The sequence below is a fragment of the Cynoglossus semilaevis genome, chromosome 8 (assembly GCF_000523025.1).
Source record: "Cynoglossus semilaevis isolate Cse_v1.0 chromosome 8, Cse_v1.0, whole genome shotgun sequence".
NCBI lineage: Eukaryota > Metazoa > Chordata > Actinopteri > Pleuronectiformes > Cynoglossidae > Cynoglossus > Cynoglossus semilaevis.
In genome coordinates, this window is record NC_024314.1 from 14,758,775 (window position 1) to 14,778,408 (window position 19,634).

At 45.4% G+C, this 19,634-nt stretch overlaps 3 protein-coding genes across 7 annotated transcripts; all 3 read left to right on the plus strand.

Annotated features, from left to right (window-relative positions):
• The first annotated feature begins 355 nt into the window (after window positions 1-355).
• Window positions 356-11,315, plus strand: gprc5c (G protein-coupled receptor, class C, group 5, member C). Of its 4 annotated transcripts, none has more exons than XM_008314922.3 (5): window positions 6,566-6,798; window positions 8,098-9,224; window positions 9,949-10,049; window positions 10,264-10,389; window positions 10,784-11,315. In XM_008314922.3, exons 2-5 carry the CDS (start codon window positions 8,237-8,239, stop codon window positions 10,808-10,810), a joined length of 1,242 nt encoding a protein of 413 aa, XP_008313144.1. In that variant the 5' UTR covers window positions 6,566-6,798; window positions 8,098-8,236; the 3' UTR covers window positions 10,811-11,315. The 4 variants fall into 4 exon arrangements, 2 of the variants coding, with proteins under 2 accessions (XP_008313144.1, XP_008313145.1); XM_008314923.3 differs by having other exon boundaries at window positions 6,567-6,798; window positions 8,178-9,224; XR_003050315.1 differs by lacking the exons at window positions 9,949-10,049; window positions 10,264-10,389; window positions 10,784-11,315 and adding exons at window positions 356-460; window positions 2,161-2,345 and having other exon boundaries at window positions 3,016-6,798; window positions 8,098-8,240.
• Window positions 11,316-14,808: 3,493 nt separating this feature from the next.
• Window positions 14,809-16,243, plus strand: oxld1 (oxidoreductase-like domain containing 1; the record flags this gene model as incomplete). The annotated part of the gene is made up of 2 exons (XM_025058135.1): window positions 14,809-14,853; window positions 15,490-16,243. Coding segments are annotated over 2 exons (504 nt in total), but the record flags the coding sequence as incomplete, so codon positions are not given.
• A 239-nt stretch (window positions 16,244-16,482) lies between these two features.
• Window positions 16,483-19,079, plus strand: pde6gb (phosphodiesterase 6G, cGMP-specific, rod, gamma, paralog b). Of its 2 annotated transcripts, none has more exons than XM_008314920.3 (4): window positions 16,483-16,847; window positions 18,000-18,183; window positions 18,678-18,718; window positions 18,801-19,079. In XM_008314920.3, the coding sequence occupies exons 2-4, from the start codon at window positions 18,041-18,043 to the stop codon at window positions 18,875-18,877; spliced, it is 261 nt and encodes an 86-aa protein (XP_008313142.1). In that variant the 5' UTR covers window positions 16,483-16,847; window positions 18,000-18,040; the 3' UTR covers window positions 18,878-19,079. The 2 variants fall into 2 exon arrangements, with proteins under 2 accessions (XP_008313142.1, XP_008313143.1); XM_008314921.3 differs by having other exon boundaries at window positions 18,007-18,183.
• The last annotated feature ends 555 nt before the right edge of the window (window positions 19,080-19,634 follow it).

The window sequence follows — 19,634 nt, forward strand, 5'->3', positions numbered from 1 at the left end:
AGTGTTCACAAGGTTCATGATGTCATGGTACGGCTGTACTATTGGACATGAACCACAAATATTCCTGTAAATATCACCTCAGGTAAACTGAGACGCTGACAGCTGAGGATGAATTGTAGGTGTGTGTGTTAGTTCTGTCAGTGTGAACATGTTCAAATCCTCTCAGCTTAAATATGGACCAAAGCCCAAAAACTGGACCACATTTCACTCTCTGTGGTTTTTACACTTCTTTTCCTCTGGTGTATATTTCAGCCTCACTTCAGTCTGTTAATCCTCCCCCCCCCCCTTCCTCTCTCTCTCTCTTTGCCTCTATCTCTCTCTCTCCCTCTCTCTCTCTCTCCCACTGTCCCTCCCTCTCCCAGCATCTCAGTGTCAGTGATGTGGTCGACTCTGCAGCAGCCGTCTTCCGTCCTCCGTCCTCTGAGACAGACCTGAGGTGAGGCAGGCCGTGGATGTGAAGGTAACCGATCTGTTTCTTCTGTTGTTGTTGTTGTCACTGATGTCTGTACGAGTTGGTCTTTCTCACTTTGAGTCACCTGAAAATACTGTATCTCCCAACACCACAGAGACTTATTCATGTAATCTGATGTCCCACCAGGGGGAGCTGCACCTTATCTTCGTAATACTGTGTTGTTGCTCCAGTTTCCATTGAGGTTTTTCTCTGCTAACCATTTAAATCAAAATTTAAGAACACTTTCTTAGTCTTTATTTTGAAGGAAAGGTTGGGGAACGTTCATACCTTTGACTTCAGGAGCAGGTTTTCTTTTCCAGACGTTCTCTCCTTGCTCTTGTCTGCGCAGTTATTTCAGAGAACTCGTTTTTCTTCTCCGATCTCCTGTGTTTATACAAAATTATTGCTGTTGTTTTCCTGTGATTTCATGCTGTGAACCATCCCAGAACCAATTTGTCTTCATCACTGCCGTGGTTTCTGCTGCCAAACATCTCCTCCTGGACTCGTTCTCTCTAACGATGATGACCACGGGTCAGAGCTGCAATTAAAGAGCTCCGTCGTGGTACCGGGCTCAGTCCAACGTTAGCAGCCGCCTGTTGTTTCAGGTGCTGCGTCTAACCATAAATAATTTAGAGGACGCAGTGGAGCACAGCCAGAGTCCGCTGACACCCCCACCCGATCCTCCCCCACAGAGTCACATCCTCAGGCCCTCAGCTGCATCTGAGACCTGACAAGACCCAAGACCTAAGACCCAAGACCCATGTACAGATCAGAGAGCTAATCAGAACCAGGCCTGGGCCTCTGGTCTCCAGGCTGACTTCCTCTGAGGAAACTGTCACCATGATGAGTTCAGTTTTTTCCCAGCAGGCTTTGAGAAAACAGTACTGGGTCAGGAAATGAAAACTGAAAATATGAAACTTTCCTTTAAACACAATGGATTCCAATGGTTCTGTGGAACCGATGTTGAAACGGTCTCCTGTAGAACTGCACCGTCAGAAGGTTTGAAAATACAAGGAGTTAGTGACTGATTAGTTAAAACATTACAATTAGCTCAGATGCTAATTAGATGTTAGCAAAGATACCATAAACGCTAAACTAAAATTAGTTAAGTAAAACTTGGTCATTGGTATTGAGGAACAGGTGAAGTGTAGTCGTTAAAAGACAAACACAGTTAAAGATTTGTTGAAATAAAACTGAGAACTCACTGTTAGTCCAACCTGCCAAAACAAGCTAAAGAAAAAAAAGAGCTAAAGATTTGGTGTGGATGCTGTGTGTGAGTCTGTGATGAGGTTGGTCACCGCGTTGGTCTGAGTGAGAGCTGGACTGAGCTAACAGTCCAAACATGGTCACAGCTGAGTGAAGACCATCAGGAGGTGAGAAGGTCAGGACCTGATGATGGACAGGTCACTGCTCACTGAGTCCATCTGCTGTCTGTTGTCCACCTGCAGTCATGCTGAAGGTAAACACTGAGGTTTCGGCAAACATCCACCTCAGCCAATCAGAGCAGCTGTTGTTCAAACGCATCTGAGAGCATTGGTCAGAAGATGTCCAAACAAGACAGGCTTAAACCTGTCGGCCCCTCAAAGAACCAGGACCCCTCCCCATCCCTCACCTACTGCTGTTTTGAAATTCTATAAACAAGTGGTTTTTGATGGAGATGTAAATAAATTCTAAAATCAGACTTAGACTGTTTCCCTTCTTGTCTTCAGATCAGATCAGATCCCACCTTCCTCCAGGGGGAGCACCAGGGTCATGATCGACTGGCCAAATGTGACGCAGTCCGGCAACCAAGAGGTGCCGGACCTGAAACCCGAGGAGCTGCAGAGGTCCACGTGTGTCCTGGGTTTCATCCCTGTCATCTACTACAGCGTCCTGCTGTGTGTGGGAGTCCCAGGTACAACCAGACCGACCACAGGGGGCAGCAGCGGACCAGCAGTTTCTGTGTCCCTGTGAGCCTAAATCACTCCTTCTTCTCAGGGTGTGACATTCAATCAGCCGACAGTCAATAGGTGTAGTTATTGATGGGAAGTCCTGGTCGATCGGATCACTGATCCAGACACTGATGAAGGTCCTTCACACCAGCCTCTGTCACATGACCATGTTTATTGATCTGACAGAAAGTGAGTTGTTCAGAGATCACAGGACGTCTCCGCAGTGTCCACGTGACCTCCAGGTCACACCCTGCCAATGGTCCTGTGTAGAGAAGGTTCAGAGGTCAACAGGTCACAGGCTGTTTGTCTTTTTAATACCGACAAATAGATTTAGAGGAAGACGAGACAGGACAGGACAAAGACGTGAGCCTGTATGTTTCCTTAAAGTCGTCCTCGTGGACATTAGGACATAAGTGTGTAAGTGGACAGTCATGGTGGACAAGGACTTAAAACTAACTGGTAAGAATATATTACTTTGAATATATTCAAAGTACTGATCTGGATTCATGACTAAGTCACTGCTGAGTCCCCACTGAGTCACTGCTAAGTCACTGCTGCACTGACCGTACTGACCGTACCATCGGTAATGAGTGGAGTTTTCATCACTTCCTGTTTTGTCTATGTCTCCTTCAGTGAACATCCTGACCGCGGTGGCGCTGTCCAGACTGGCATCACGGACTAAGAAAGCTCTTTACTACTACCTGCTGGCAGTGACGGGCTCTGACATCCTGTCCCAGCTCTTCATCATCTTCGTGGGCTTCCTCCTGGAGACAGCCGTCTTCCACCGCGATGTCCCCGAGCTGCTGCTGCACTCGGTCAGTGCTGCTGAGTTTGCGGCAAACCACGCCTCCATCTGGTCCACCGTCCCTCTCACTGTGGACCGCTACGTGGCGCTGTGCCACCCCCTCCTCCACCGACAGATCAGCTACCCAGCCCGGGCCCGCAGGATCATCGCGGTTGTGCTGACATTGTCGTTGGCTTCTGGAGTTCCGTTCTTCTGGTGGTCAGACATGTGGAGGAACAGTCACCCCCCCACTGTGATGGACACTGTCCTTATATGGACACATGTGACCATCATCTACTTCCTGCCCTGCAGCGTCTTCCTGGTCCTGAACTCACTGATCATTCGAACACTGAGGGTTAGACAGAGGCAGCAGCGACACCAGGAGGATTGTGGGACAAACGCCACGTCACAGCAGCGACGGCACAGACTTGGAAAAACCACGGCAATGCTCCTGTCCATCACCTCGGTCTTCTCTGTGCTCTGGGCCCCCAGAACCGTGGTGGTCATCTACCATCTGTACGTGTCCTCCGTTCACAGGGACTGGCGCGTCCACTTGGCGTACGATCTGTCCAACATGGTGGCCATGCTGAACACGGCCGTCAACTTCTTCCTCTACTGCTTCGTCAGTAAACCTTTCAGAGGGGCCGTCCGGGACGTGGTCCTGCTCCGGGGTGGACCACTGTATCCTGGACGGGCTCTGCCACAGCTGCAGGCTGCAGCCCACGCCTCTGTCTCCTCTCTGTACTGCGGGAACCACAAGCGCTCACACAGAGACTCCGCCCCCTTGTCACCACCGAGAGCCAGAAAGCCCTCATGACCCCCCGCTTTGACCAACTGACACAGAAACCCGTCTTCATCACCAGGCCGCCAGAGGAGACGTGACCTGGAAGACATGGTTGTCGACCCACAGTAGGGTCACTGAGTGACCACAGGAGTGATGTGAACAAAGGTCCAGAGAACCATGGTTCTACTGTTCTCCAGGACCAACATGTTGGAGAACCACCAGCCAATGGTGAAGGACACTGTCCTCATTCAGACCCATGTCTCTGCCAGGATGGACACAACCACTAGTAACCTCCTCCTACTTTAACCTGTCCTTTGCCCATCCATGCACACCGCCCTCTTGTGGACACATGTGACCTTCGTCGTCTTCTCCTTCACCTCCTGTTTGTCCAGCAGGACCAACATGTCCTCACAGCAGGACCCGGTCCTTCTGTCCTAACCTCAACACTGCCTTGACACTTCCCACAGTCCCTGAGCATGTCTCCCCCAGGGAGGAGGGTGGCCGTGGGCCACTGGGCCAGGGGCCCCTGGGTCCAGTCTCCCAGGCTCCAGAGAAAATATGTTTTTTTTAGTTTTTGTCGTGTGAATTCACTTCAGTAAATCACAGACTCCTGACAACATATTTATTTTGTTTTACAAGAATGTGACAGAAAAACAGGGTTTTTTGTCTTTTATAAACATTAATGTGACGCAATCATTTTTATAGAGTTGTGTAAAAAAGGAAAGAAAAGACCAGAGGTTTGTTTTTACGTTGATGAAATCAGTCGTCCACAACAGACCATGTCAGATCAGGGCCGCCTGAGCTGTGAGCGCCCCCTGCTGCAGACGTCTAATGTCATATACAGTTGTAATATAGTGCAGGCATAACCTGATTGGATTTAATGATGCCAAGTTGCTTAAATGATTTACATTCCAGGGGGCGCTAACACTTCACTAAATCCTGGGTTCTTTTGTTCATATATGTTGCTGTTTTTACATGTGTCCTGTAGTGGACTGAGTTTGTGTATGTGTGTCTTGATGGTCCACTGTGAGTCTACACTGACTGGTGGTCCCTCTTTACTCCACACCTGCCTCCTCCTCCTCCTCCTCCTCCTCCTCCTCCTCTTCCTCCTGCCCCTCACCCTGTTTAGACAGATACAGTCAGGGACTGACCTGAGTGTCCATCTCATCATGCCCCGCCCCCTCCCGTCCCTTGCTGAGTTCTGAGAGCCCAGACATAGACAAAGAGAGAAGTTTGTTTGAAGATGTCTCCTGCTGTCTGACCATAACACAGGAGGGCCTTCAGATAGGGAGAGAATAAACACCTCCATGTAAAGTTTAGGCTTTTTCATGTGTGGTTGTATAAAAAAGAGTCTCCGTATCAGTGAGGGGGTTCTATAAGAGCCGCAGAAGAACTGGGGGGCGGGGGGGGACGACTACCAGCTGAAGTATCTGAACATGTTTATGTCTGTATTCAGTGGGAGACGGATGTTCCTAACAGCTTACAGTGCCACACCAAACCTCCAAGAGAAAATCAGTGATTTTAGCTCAGACCAAAGTCCATAGAGAAAATCAGTGATTTTAGTTCAGACCAAAGTCCATAGAGAAAATCTGCACCTCCTGTTGTCAGTTTGTGTCACCAAGTTTAATCTTAATTAAATTTAGATTAAATTGTATTAAAAAAGAAACCCACACTCATAATTATTTGACAAATTGATTTTCTGTGTGGACATTGATTTGGGAAATGACACTGTCTCAGTGTCTCCTAAGTTTCAGTTTCCTGTTGAAAAATCCCATGGAACAGTGAGATAGAACAGCGATCATGTTTCTCTGACTCTGTAAACTTCAGCCGACATTAATTTTATAAGCTGAGGCTTCTGTTATCTTTCTGTTGGACAGTTTTCTTTTTCAACAGGAAACTGAAGTTAGGAAACCAAACAGTGGCTACAGCGGCTGCTCCACTGCTGTAGTCAGGGTGACAGTTACAGTCGTCCTCCACCTGTACCTCAGTAAAGGTGGTAACGAAGGTAGAATCTTCTGGATTAAAGTTTGATGAAGCCCAGCCTCTCTGAGACCTTTCTCTCCACACATCGTCTGTCCACCTGTCGGCTGTCCTTTGTCCCACCTCAAACAGCGACCCCTCCCTCCTGCCAGGGTCCACTGCTCCACAGCTGGCAGCAGGAACACCCACCACAACTTCCTATCAGGTCCCAGTGCTTTAATACAGGCAGCCCATACTGAGGCCACATGGGGCAGTGTGGCTGGAGGGGCTGCAGGTAAGAACAACAACCCCTGCCCCAAAGACTGCCCCCCCCCCCCCTTACTTAGACTGTAGTTTATAAATCACTGTCTAGGCCAACATGGATGGATGAGGGGACGGACGGATGGTTGGATGAAAAATGGTCATTGAATGTGATAATATTATTCTAAAAAAGAGGCCCAAGAACAGTGTTTAATTAACAAAATTAATTAAATTTAGTTACAGATAAAGACAGACGAACAGCTGAGCTTAAATCACTGATTTTCTCTATGGACATTTGTATGGAAAAGTAAGTGATTTATAGAACTGACATCCCTTCACCACCAGATGTCCCTCCTCACCTGTGTGGGTGAGTGAGTGTGTGTGTGCGTGCGTGCGTGCGTGTGTGTGTTTAGAGAGCGGCTCAGTCTATCAGCTCAGCCAGATGAAGAAGGAAGCCCTGGTGTAAACATTGTCTCTTCTTTTTTTTCTCTGTTTAAACTGAACTGAGATCAGTTCATCTTTTTTTCCTCTCAGATTATTCCTGAACTTTTCATCATCACTTCCATTTCTTCCTCAATGGTTGATCTTCGCCGTCCAGTTGGTGTTTGATCAGGACTAAGAACAGCAGGTACTCTGACACATCACACTCCTGTTAACTCCGTGTGTGTGTGTGTGTGTGTGTGTTTATTCAATGACCATAAAAGGTAACAATTTAAAGGCAGCTCCTGTTTTGTCAGAAGTTAAAAGTGTTGATTTTCTCTATGCTCTTTGGTGTAGGAGAGATTCAAAACTTGACAGTATCATCACTGATGTTTTATTCATTCATTCTGAGTCTTTGTTTCACCGAGAGATGCAGCGCCACCAACAGCACAGTTGTTGTCAATCTGTCATTGGCTCATAAATAAAAAATCCGAACATAAACTCTCCCTTTTATGATAGTTCCCAGCTAATGAACCTGTGGATGTAAAACCGTGGTTCGCTGCACTTTCACCTGTTCACAAACAACATTTGTCCTCACACATTATTAATGTTTAACATCGCAGCTGGCAAAAAATCCACAGCCTGACATTCTTGTGATTTTTGTGCCTCTGAACACAAGGCTGCTCCAGGGGACGTTGAGGGGGGGGGGGGGGGGGGGGTTCACTGAACCTGAACTGTACCTTTATGAGACAAAAGCATAACAAACTCTGTCAAAGTGTTTACTCTTCCTGGGACTCAGTCCTTAGAGAAAATCAGTTTGTTAACGTCTGAACACGAGGAGCGTGATGCATCGTGAATCAGTTACAGTGAATCAGTACAGTTATCTCAAAAAGTCACTGGTCATACCATGACACTACACACTCTAGTACAGTAGGTGGCGGTGGGCTTCTAAAAATGTTGGTGTTGACCTAAATGAATGTTCCTCTAATAGTTGGTAGTCTGGGTAGTGCACAGGTTAAATGGACTCAAATACAGCTAACATTCCTTAATGACACCTCAACTCACCACCAGAGGCAGCGGTTTTAGCTCACTGACCAAAATTGACCAAAAGAGAAAATGACTGTGGATCTGGATTCAAAAACCATCAGACCTGGACCTGGACCTCAGACGCCATCAGTGAATGACAAAGTGTTTAATTTGACCTTTTAAGCTGCTGGCTCACTGATGCCTCCTGTGGTCAGTGTGTGTCAGTGACGTGAACCGGGGTGAAGGGTGAATCAACAGTTAATGTTTGCTGTGACGTAGAGTTATTGATTTTCTTTATGGACTTTGGTGTGGGAGTGAAACTGCACCTATGGAGGGTGGGTCCACTGAAGTTGTTGTTGCCGTGGAAACGTGAAGGAGCCCTCCCTTCATCTCTAGTCCACAGTGCTCCACACCCTGCCTGTGTGTTGGTGAATCATGTCTGAGTAAAGCTGATGTTTTGATTCTGTTTTATGTACATGAGGTGGAGTCACGGGTCAGATGTTTGTTGGACAGGGTGGAGCGCTCCAACATCTTCAGAGTTTCTGTTCTTCACCCTCCCAGTTTCTCCTGGTTCCTCCACCTGAACACGTTCCATAAGGATCCCAGGGACCCGGTCCAACATGTCGGCCAACATGACCCCCCCGGGCTGCGGCTCCAACCTGGACTCTCTCTACTTCAACCTGTGTGACCTCAGTGCAGCGTGGGGGATCGTTCTGGAGGCGTTCGCTTCACTGGGCCTCGTCTTCACCTTCGTGCTCTTCGGCTCTCTGTTGGGCAGTCTGCCCTTCATCACAGACAAGAACCAGCGGAGCTCGGTCGCGCTCCACGCCTGGATCCTGGTCTTCACCTTTGGACTCTTTGGTCTGACCTTTGCCTTCATCGTTGGTGAGGACTTCTCCACCTGCTCCTCCAGGAGGTTCTTGTTTGGGGTTCTGTTTGGCGGCTGCTTCTCTTTCTTCCTGATGCAGGCCGTGCGGTTGAACTTCCTGTCCAGGAGAAACAGCGCTCCACGGCCCTGGCTTCTGTTCCTGGGGGCGGTTGGACTGTGGCTGGTGGAGGTGATCATCAACACTGAGTGGTTAATCATCACGGTGGTGCGTCACCCAACGCCCCCACTCAACGCCACCGCTCCAACTGACAGGTCTGCTGCCACACCCTGTAACATCGCCAACCAGGACTTCGTCATGGCCCTGATCTACGTGATGGTCTTGATCCTGGCCGTGGTGGTGGCGAGTGCGGCCGCCATCGCAGGAGAGCACCGGCGCTGGAGGAGGGAGAGCGGCTGCATCTTCCTGAGTGGAACTCTGTCCGTGGGAATCTGGGTGGCCTGGATCGTCATGTACATCCACGGTAATGAGAAGCACGGTGGCCCCACGTGGGACGACCCCACCCTGTCCATCGCCCTGGTGACAAACGCCTGGACCTTCATCATCATCTACACCATTCCTGAAGTCTGCTGTTGGACCAGCAGCGATGAGAACCAGCAGAGCTTTGGAGAAGAACTCTATGCCAACCGTGGAGTGGGCTACGAAAACATCCTGAAGGAACACAGTGGGCAGAGCATCTTCATGGAGAACAAGGGCTTCTCCCTGGACGAGCCCAGCCATGGTAGGTCTGAGAAGAAGAAGTTTGAAGACAACAGTAAAATCAGAAATAATTACTGCAGGATAGCCAGGAAGTAGGTGATGCTGATGATGATGATGATGAGGAGGAGGAGGAGCTTTTTGATGTAACTTTTACTGCGTGTGTATTGTCAAGAATCTGTCAATATGATACGGTACGTATCACAATACGGGGGAACAATACGATATATTGCGATAGACTGTGTTACATTTGGAACGGCGATATATTTTATAACCAATATAATTGTAGTAAACTGTCATCATAGTGAACACACAGGGCTGTTCCATCTGAGGGATCCACATTTGGAATCACTGGACAAGACGTAAAAGAAAAATCAAATGAACCAACGACATTAATATATTTGACTGGTAAATGGTAATAAATCCATACAGTGATGTAGAATATTCATACAGTATCGTGAAATGAAATATCGCAATATTTCAATTTATCACTATTTTCTCATAACCCCAACAAACAGTGGAATATTTTCATCTTTAACAAAGACGTTAGTTTTTCTGTCCTGTCGTCTTTGAGCAGATCATCACTGAGTCATCACTGTGGTTTCACCTCCTCTCATAACTGCTGCATCATCATCATCATCATCATCATCATCATCATCGCAGCTGCTCCCACCGCACCATCTGTTTACACTGTCACCATAGCAACAGCGCTACAGCAACCTATTCTTCTGTGCGTGTGTGTCTCACAGGTGTCAAACCAGTGTCTCCGTACAGTGGTTACACTGGTCAACTGCGCAGTTCAGTCTACCAGCCCACAGAACTGGCTCTGATCAGCAAATCAATAGGAACCGTGAGTCTCTCTCTCTCACACACACACACACACAAACACACACACACACACACTGTTGAGTGTATTCATTTATAGTCCAGTTGTTACACTGTCTGTCTTGAGTGACTGATGAGGGACCTCGTCCACAGACTCTGGTCTGTGCTGTAAATGAAGTCATACCTGTGTGTAATTATGGGATGGCTTGTTGACGGTTCTGCCTGATGACATCACACAGCTGACTCCTGACTCCTCCCATGACATGGTGATTCCCAGAGCCTCCGCCTCCACCGCAGCAGCAGGGGCAGACAGCAGGGGCAGCACACCATCCACCAACAGCCGGACTCAGCCCAACGGAGGCAGTGTAGGTCACACACACACAGACACACACACACACACACACCACTGCTGTTTCCATAGTGACGCCTCCTGCAGGTGGAGCATGAATGGCATCTTTGTCTGGATTCTCTGTGGTGTGTGTCACCTGCTGGAGCCCAGTGTCTCTGCAGTCTACTGACTGTCAGACAAAGGAGCAGCTACAGTCAAAGACCAGTTCCACAAAGGTCAACCACAGAGGTCACAGGAGGTTGTTCCTGCCTCTTTGGCCCCTCCCTCTGGGAGGCATTAGTATTCACTCAATATATGTTTCATCTTTGTATTTTTGTTCAATATTTTTGACATTCTCCTTCATCTGACGACCAGAACAGGTCCAAAACCAGGTTTGTCCTGATCATGTGACCATGTCTCCTGTCTCACAGAGTCTTCAGAGGACGTCCCAGTGGTGAATGTCCTGGCACAGCAGCAGTGTCCAAACAGTTGTCTCCCTGACTGACGGGTCGATGCTGCTCACACTCCAGACCACGGTGATGGACAAGATCTGGACCTGCTGTCAGCTGACTTCCTGTCTGCCACCCTGAGGGCGGAGCTTGGTTCACGGAGTCAGAGTTACACTTGTCGACCCTCGTTCAGGAGCTGAGAGTAAACTTTAAATAGGACGGGACAAAGCCAATGACATGAATGTCATTTTCAAATGTGTGATTATTTAATATTTATAGCAAATGTCTAAAGTGTGACTTTCATTTATGAACACGGGAATAAACACCTGAGCTTCACTGCATCACCCAGATCATCACAGTCTCATCACCGTTTAATCACAGTCTCATCACCGTTTAATCACAGTCTCATCACCGTTTCCTGTAAAATCAAAGTGATTGTCCGATCCTCTGATCTTCTTGTCTCTAAATGCTGCCATAGATTAAATAAAAAATGTATTTGTTTATAAAAAAAAAAGATTTTTTTTTCTAGATAGCTTCAAGTTCTTGTTTTAGAACTCTGTCTAGTATTGAAACATCCAGGACTGATCCAGGGTTCTTCACTGACGTCATCATGGAGGTCACAGGAGGAGAACTACAGGTCAGGGTTCAATTTACCTGCTGTCTACACACACACACACACACACACACACACACACACACACACACACCGTGGGAGAGGAGTTTTATTGCAGATAAGCTGAGTTTATTGCTGTTGTGTGGCACCTCAATCAATGGCTGACTGTTGGGTCACAGTCACTGATGTCAGGAGAGAAGACTGTCATCATCACAGGGACGAGACACCAGCTGACAGGGTTGGTCTCTTTATTATTAGTCTTAACATTATCATTGTTATTTCTATATGTTTACATTGTTGGTTCTACTTCTGACCTGTGCGTGCACACACACACACACACACACACACACACACAGAGTTGTTCAGTTGATCTCTCTGTGTGTGTGTGTGTGCGTGTGTATCTGATGAAGTTCACTTGTTGTCTCCACAGGTTTGAATCTGAAGCTCTGTTCCTGTTCCTGCTGCCGGAAAGATAACACACACACACACACATTCACACCAAAGAAGATTTAAGGAGAGTGTCACTCTGCCTTTTTGTCTCTCTGAGATTTAATGTCCCCTAGTCCCCCTCACCCCCACCCCCAGACACATCTGAGGTCAAAGACTGTGACCTCCAGTGACCTAGGGGAGAACGTGATGTTGATCAGTGTATTCCGACCCCAGCAGACTCAGGGCTCAGGGCTCACGTTCACTCATTACTGTTGGACGCTGCAGGAAGTTCAACTATAATAAAGAGGAAGAAGAAGTTTGGAGTTTTTTACCGTTAGATTCAAATGACACAGTATTTAAATTTAGTCTCTGACTGTACTGGACATGGAACCTGATCAGAGTTCCTCTGCTGTTAGACAGACTGTCCTGACCAAATAACATGTGGAAAAACAAACAGAACCAAACCTCATGGAGAAGAGCAGTGATTTTATCTGACAGATAAATCAGCAGCTGTTGGTCCACTGCTGCCTCAGTCACTGCCTTCTAATGTGACTTCACACCAAATCCTCTGTTCAAATCTCACACCGATACACACTCACACTCTGACCACAGGAGGCAGCAGAGGACAAGCAGCTGCTATGTCTCCATGAGCTTTAAGTTGGTACTAAACTAACTAAACTAAACGAACAGCTTTTTCACAGTGACAGTAAATCATGTCAGTGGAACCAGAACCATTTTTTCCTGAATTGATGTCGGTTCTTCTTAGACCACTGTGATAGAGGTTGAAGTCCAGTAGACGTGTAATAATGAATGGAGGAACCAGTGGTTCATTCAGTCACGTTGTTGTTGTTGTTGTTGTTGTTGTTGATGTTGTTGTTGTTGATGTTGTTGAGTCCCACAGGTGTGTGTTTTTTTTATCCCACTGCTGTCAGTTATTCTTCAGTTTGACTGTGAGTTCACACAAACAGGTTAAACAAACTGTGGGGGTGAATGTGAAGGAGAGCTGACCAATCAGAGGGCGCCGTTCAGCAGCCGCAGCAGCAGCCAGTCTGTTAATGAACAACACTGTGTGATTACCTTCAGCAAACACTCTGCTGTTTTACTGAAAGAAAACTGAAAGTTTTTACAACCCAAGAGTGAAGCAGAAAAACCATGAAGGTGTGTTCAACTGTGGGCTCAGAGACACCGCAGTGACCGAGCTCACTCCTTAAATACTCCTGACAGGAAGAATACATTAAATTAAAAATGAAACTCTAGTTAAATGAATTTATATAAGGTTGAAAATGTTAGTTTTTAGCTGTTTCTGGCTGTCTTTGTCTGATTGTACCTGTGTTGTTGTTGTTGTAGTCTTTTTCAGCTGCTGTATTTTCATTCAACCTTTGGTTTTGGTTGTTCTGTTTGCAGCTGAGTTTTTGGCTAACTTTTGGTTGTTCTGTTTGCAGCTGAGTTTTTGTCTGAGCTGTCATGCTAAAAGTTAGGGCTAATTTTACAACATTCATGCTAACTCATTGTCCACTAGTACTTTGTTTTATTTTGGTGGTAAACATCAGGACACAACATGCTAACACGTTAGCTCTGAGCCGTGGCTCTGACCTGTGCAGCAGCAGAGACCAGCACAGTGACACAACAGTCCGGTCTTTGTGAGACCAGGACAAAGCTGCTCCTGTGAGTCCAACGACACCTGAGCTCCAGGAACCTCCAGACCTGACCTCCTCCTGCAGTCTGAGCTGAACATTTAGGGAGAAAAACACAGAGAGAGGCTCCTCTGGGGAACCTCTGGTTGGAGCTCATGAACTCCAGGTCTGACCAGGGTCCTTTATGATTCGTCTTTAACATTCAGGACACGGTTACCGTCCTTGATCGGGCTGCATTCCTGGCAGTCTTTCCCTTGAGAACTGGGACAAACCAGAGTCAAAGAATGTGAAAAGTGTGTCTGCTGAAGTGGGAGGTTCAGGATTAACAGGGATGAGGCTAATCCCTCAGATCCAAAGACTGGATCCTGGTTTTGGACAAGGAGCTGCTGTGAACAGAACACACCTGTAAACTGCTGCTCCTCCCTGACCATGGCCACTGCAGTTAGTGATGACATAACTCATTAACTAATCAGTGTTTAGTTTCCACTACTTTTTAGCAATGCTACGTGTTAGCATTTTATTTTTAATTCTATTTACTAACATAACTGCTGCTGTTACTGCTGGTACTGTTACTGCTGCTGGTACTGGTACTGTTACTGCTGCTGTTACTGCTACTGGTACTGGGTTACTGCTGCTGGTACTGGTATGGTACTGTTGCTGCTGCTGGTACTGGTACTGGTACTGGTACTGGTACTGTTACTGCTGATGCTGCTGTTTCCTTGGATGTTTCCTGTAAACACTGGTCTCTGTGGGGATTTACTCTCTGGTTCCTCATCAGTGAGAAGACACTGCTCTACAGTAACACCTTCTGTCACTATCACTAACAACAGTGTACAAACTAAATGTGTTTGTTTTGTTTCTTTAAACATCAGTTTAATAAATACATTAGTTTAAAGGCCGTGCAGCACAAATGCATTTTTATTTAATTAAACATCAGCCAATTACTTTAATGTTTATGTATTTATGTCACATTAATTCGATTTTCAGATACACCATTCGGTTTTCATATTCTCTTTATGGTATAATATTAATGTGAATTTTTATTTTAATATTTTATTTTAACTGAGCCTTTTTTTAATTGGTGTACATTAAATGATGTTTGTATTTTAAATATAAATTATTTTATTTGGGGTTCGATTTTCTTATCTTGTCGTTTTTGTTTGGATTTATTCGAGTTAGTTTTTTAATCATGACTTCGTTCAATCGACAGTTTGGCTTCATATTATAGAAATTCTAAAGAAATGCTGACCCCTGCTGATCACAACCTGAACTGCAACCTATAACTTCTCTATTTGCGTAGTTAATAAAAGGAATTCTGATTGGTCGGTCCGTTTCTCGCTGTCCAATCAGCACCAGTGTTGACAACCATACCGGAGGTAGGCTGTAGTCAATGTTACACCGCTGTTCGTGTCTTATTCAGCTGGTTACAAGTCAGAGGATAATGTGGTTGTTACCTGTTTTATTTTAGTTACTGCATCAGTATTCCACAGCAGTAATTATCGATTATAACTACTGTTCACTAAAATGCTGCGTTTGTTAGAAACGTCATTTTCTTTACAGAAGGTGAGCAAAAAGTACAAGCTAACGAGTTAGCATTAAGGCTTACACAGAACATATTGATTTCGGCTTTTATTTTTGTTCGTTTTCCCTTTTGAATAAACATATTTAAAAAGACTCATGTCACTTTTACAGCTACACCGGGTTTAACTGTGAAGTATTTTTTAGAGTTTTAGAGGTTGTTTATGTTGTCGAGGTCAAACCTCAATTCTTTGTTATTTCATTTATTTAGACTTTAATAAAGATTTCCGTCTTTGTTTATATTTCCCTATCATTTTATAGAACTCTTTTATATTAAGCTTTTATATTTTAAGCTTATATTTAAGGCAACTTCGAATAGGTAACTTCAAATGTTTTTTCCCTCTGTAAATATAAATAACTAGTTTTAAAGTTTTTTTTAATGATAAATGTTGGTGGAGAGTTTGCAGTTTTTAACCCTTCAACTCCTGTTACAGCTGTGTGTCTCCTGTCTGCTGCAGTGGAGACCGCCTTCCCGTCTCTCTCCTCAGAGTCCATTGAGGAGCTTTGTCCACTGTCTCTCTACTGAACCTCCTCCTCCTGGACCTCCTGTGTCACTCTCAGAGTCCTCTGATTCGAACCAAGGAACCTTTGGCCTCACCTCCACCTCCTCTTCCTCTCCTTCTCCCACCACACCTCCCCCTGACTGCTCTGACACTGTGTCTGATTCAGGAGCCTCTTCAGCCTCCCCTCCTGACAGGACTCCTCCTCCTCCTCCCACTCACTGCTGTATGAGTGGCTGTCACAACTGCGTATGGATTGAACACGCTGAGCAGCTGCTGAGGTTCTACGCTGATGGAGATGAGAAAGCTCTGGCTGCTGTGGAGGAGAACGTCCTGGATGAGAACCTGAAGACCTACCTGAAGATGGAGATCAGACTCCTGAAGAAGACGTGACTCCTGCTTTTACCGGAGTCATTGTCCTAGTTCTTCATGTCCAGCAGGTGAAGGACACTAAGGTCCAGGTGTTGAACCTCAGGAAACTTTTCCTCATTTCATCTGTGGAAACATCTGATCTCCACGGCGTTGTCCAGACAACAGAGGAGTTTAGAAACAGATTTCATTTGACAACAATTATTGTGTGATTCCTTGTCAAAAAGCATTTTAATATTTATTTATCACTAATGTGTCAAAAATATATTTATGTGATTTATTTATTTTTTAATCTTTTTGCTTTTGATTAAAAGAAGAAATGTTTCATAAATGTTTGTGTCTTTACTTCAAACATTAGACATTCAACAGACATTTACAAAAGCTGTTGTGAAGTTACTGATGAACTGTTTCTCACCAAGCAGGAAAAAATATAAAGAACTTTATCGTGTTTTAAAATGTAGAGAAGGTGAAGTTCTCTGAGGACACAGCATCAGGTCTGACCTTCTGAACTTTGACCTCAGAGATGTTAACCAGGTTTGGAGGAGGAATGGAGAGAGCCTGAAGAACCTCCTGGTGGAGATGCTTCATCACAGAGACATCTGAGAATCTTCTGATTGTAGGAGAACAAGCTGGTGTTCATGGGTTCCTCTTCCATCGCAGACTGAAGAAGAACAGTCTCCAGTAGAACAGAGTGAGTCTTACTGACACAGCTGTGATGTAAGATGTTGTTATGTTCACCCTCGGTTATGTGACGTGGAGGTGGGAGGAGCAGGAGGAGACGGGATGCTGATAATCTCTGCAGTGTTGGGTTATAAGAGGAGGTGGGGGTCTGCTGTGGTTCTTCAGAGAACGCTGAAGATCCGGACTCAAACATCGGCTCCACACCAGGACCTATCACCATCAGGCTGTGACTCCAGCAGCAGGTGAGTTCATCTACACCTCACCCGGGTCTTCAGACCAGAACTACAGACCAGAACTACAGACCAGGACCACAGACCAGGACAGGCTCAGAGGATGGTGACAGTAACATTTATCTCAACATTTTACCGTTACAAAATGAATTGTGTTTAAAACCTTTTTACTCCAGCACCAAGATAATGTTTATTTATTCTGTTGTATGTAGAGAAATTAAGTGTTTGTTATAAAACACAGCTGTAATCTCATGGATTAACAAGGACCTTTTACTAAAGTACACATTTAAATGGATTAACCTGAGTCGCTGTCACATGGTCCTGATACCAGAGCAGATTAAACACAGATTAATTATCTCCAGACTGAGTGACACTGTGAACATGGACACGGTCCACTGACCTCCGAGCTGCTAAATGCTAACATTATTTTAATAATAAAAAAATAATAATTTAATAATATACGTATATACAAATAAAAATATATATACTATTACATTTTAGTGTTTTGCCATTATATACACCTAGTTTGGATGTTTGTACAAATGCCTCTAATTTTCTACCCGTACGGTTTATCGTTCTTTTACCAATGTGACTGATCACGTGACAAGTAAATGCAAAGAAAATGAGTAAAAGTTACAAAGAAGAGGCTGCGGCTCATTTCAATGTATTACTGTTCAATTAATACTGGTACCAGTAAGCACTGGTCTCTGTTCAGGTCTGACGTCTCTCGTCTCCTAAACTGACCTCCATTCGAACTACAGTACAGTACAGTACAGTACAGTACAGTACTGATGATGACGCTGTGATTGGACCTGATATGAACATCTGTTCAGTCAGAGGATTGACACTTAGACCCTCAGTGCTGGATCAGCACCTCCTGTCCTTGCTGTAATATCTTATTAGGTTGATCCAGCGATTAAGGTGAAGCGGGTCATCCTGATGGAACACAACAGAACAGAACAGAATAGAACAGGCTCCAGCTCAGGCCTTTAATCACGGGGACAATGAGAGTAAAGCCTGCTGACGTCACAGACGGATTAGAGTCTGAAATGTCAGACGGAGGTGACACAAGGGGGAGACAAATGACAGAGGACTGCTGATGTCATTGTTTGGTGGTTCTGTCCACCAATCAGACGGTGTCTTTATTAAAGTTCACTTTTCAAGCTTACAGACAGGAACCCGAACCGTAGAACCGAGCGACCGACATGAACCTCGACGCCCCAAAAGAGATCAAGTCAGCCACGCGTGTCAGTGGAGGCCCCGCCACGCCACGCAAGGGCCCCCCCAAGTTCAAGCAACGGCAGACTCGTCAGTTCAAGAGCAAGCCCCCGAAGAAGGGGATCCAGGGGTAAAAGCTCATGGTTGTCTCTAAAGAGTACATTAATAACTTCAGGTCAGAGTGTCAATGCTGTGAGCGCCCCCTATGCCAGAGACCAGAGACACAAACACAAAAATAAACTGGCAAAAAGGGGAGAAGAATTTATCTTAAGGTTGACATTTTAACAGTTTAGCCGTCCACGCCTACTATTTAAGGTCACGGAACCAGAGGGCCTACCTGACTACTGCTGCCTCCTGTGGTCAGTGTGAGTCACTGACGTCAGTGTGAAAGAGATTTCATCTCTGAGCCTAAATCCCTAAATGTTTCTATTGACTTTGTTGCAGAGACCTGAATATAGATGCTATTTCAGAGATTTTTGTAGTTACATTTTTCAATTTGACTTTTACAAACATGCACGTTTTTAGTTCCGTTTACATTAATTGCAGCAGGGGGCGCTCACAAACAGCAGTTTAAACTCCTTGAATTCTGATTTTTGCTCTTCAACGTGACGTTGTTCGTTGCAGCTTTGGTGATGACATCCCAGGGATGGAGGGTTTAGGCACAGGTCAGTCTGCTGCAGACATCAAACTCATTGTTAATTTTATTATTGATTATTCTTCAACACCGTTTCCTTCATATTTCCGCAGACATCACCGTCATTTGCCCTTGGGAGGCCTTCAATCACCTGGAGCTGCACGAGTTGGCCCAGTACGGCATCATCTAACCTGTAGCCACCAGGTGTCAGTGTGACTGTGGGACTGTTCTAACACCGACTGTGACAAACACGACACCAGAAAGACAAAAAGAAAGAACCTGTCGCGGATTCTTCTGCTGCTGCTCCTGCTCTGCTCACCTGTGACATTTAAACCTGATGACTTCACTGGATCTTCACCAGCTCTCTCTCTCCTTTCTTCTTCTTCTTCTTCTTCTTCTCTTCCTAGCCCCTGCTTTTCTTTCTTCTTCTTCTTCTCTTCCTAGTCCCTGCTTTTCTTTTCTTTACTTTTTTGTTAAAACATGTGGGGCAGGACAAGCTTCACGATGAGTTACAGTCACAGAACCCATTAACATTAGCTGTGTTTCCTTTTCACCTGCTCAGACGTGAGGTTCTCTCCATCCATGCTGCAGATACTAAAGGAACAGTTCAGGTGTTTGGAAATGTGGTGGTAGGAGGTACAGACATTTGACCAGCTCAGACCTCTGCTGTCCGTGGTCTGAACCTGTGGTTGCCTTGTTTAGAATGACCTGATGAAAGTAAAGTTGACACAAACTGACCACAGGAGGCAGAAGTGTGTGAGCTAAAATGATTTTCTCTATGGACTTTGGTCTGAACTAAAATCACAGATATAAAAAAAAAAATTAACCAAAAATAAAGATGGTAAAATATTTAGTTCAATTATTGTAAATGTATTTTATTGACCTGGTCTGGTTTTAATAAATGTTTAAATACTGTTTTGTTGTTTCTTTGTCTGTACCTCATAAAA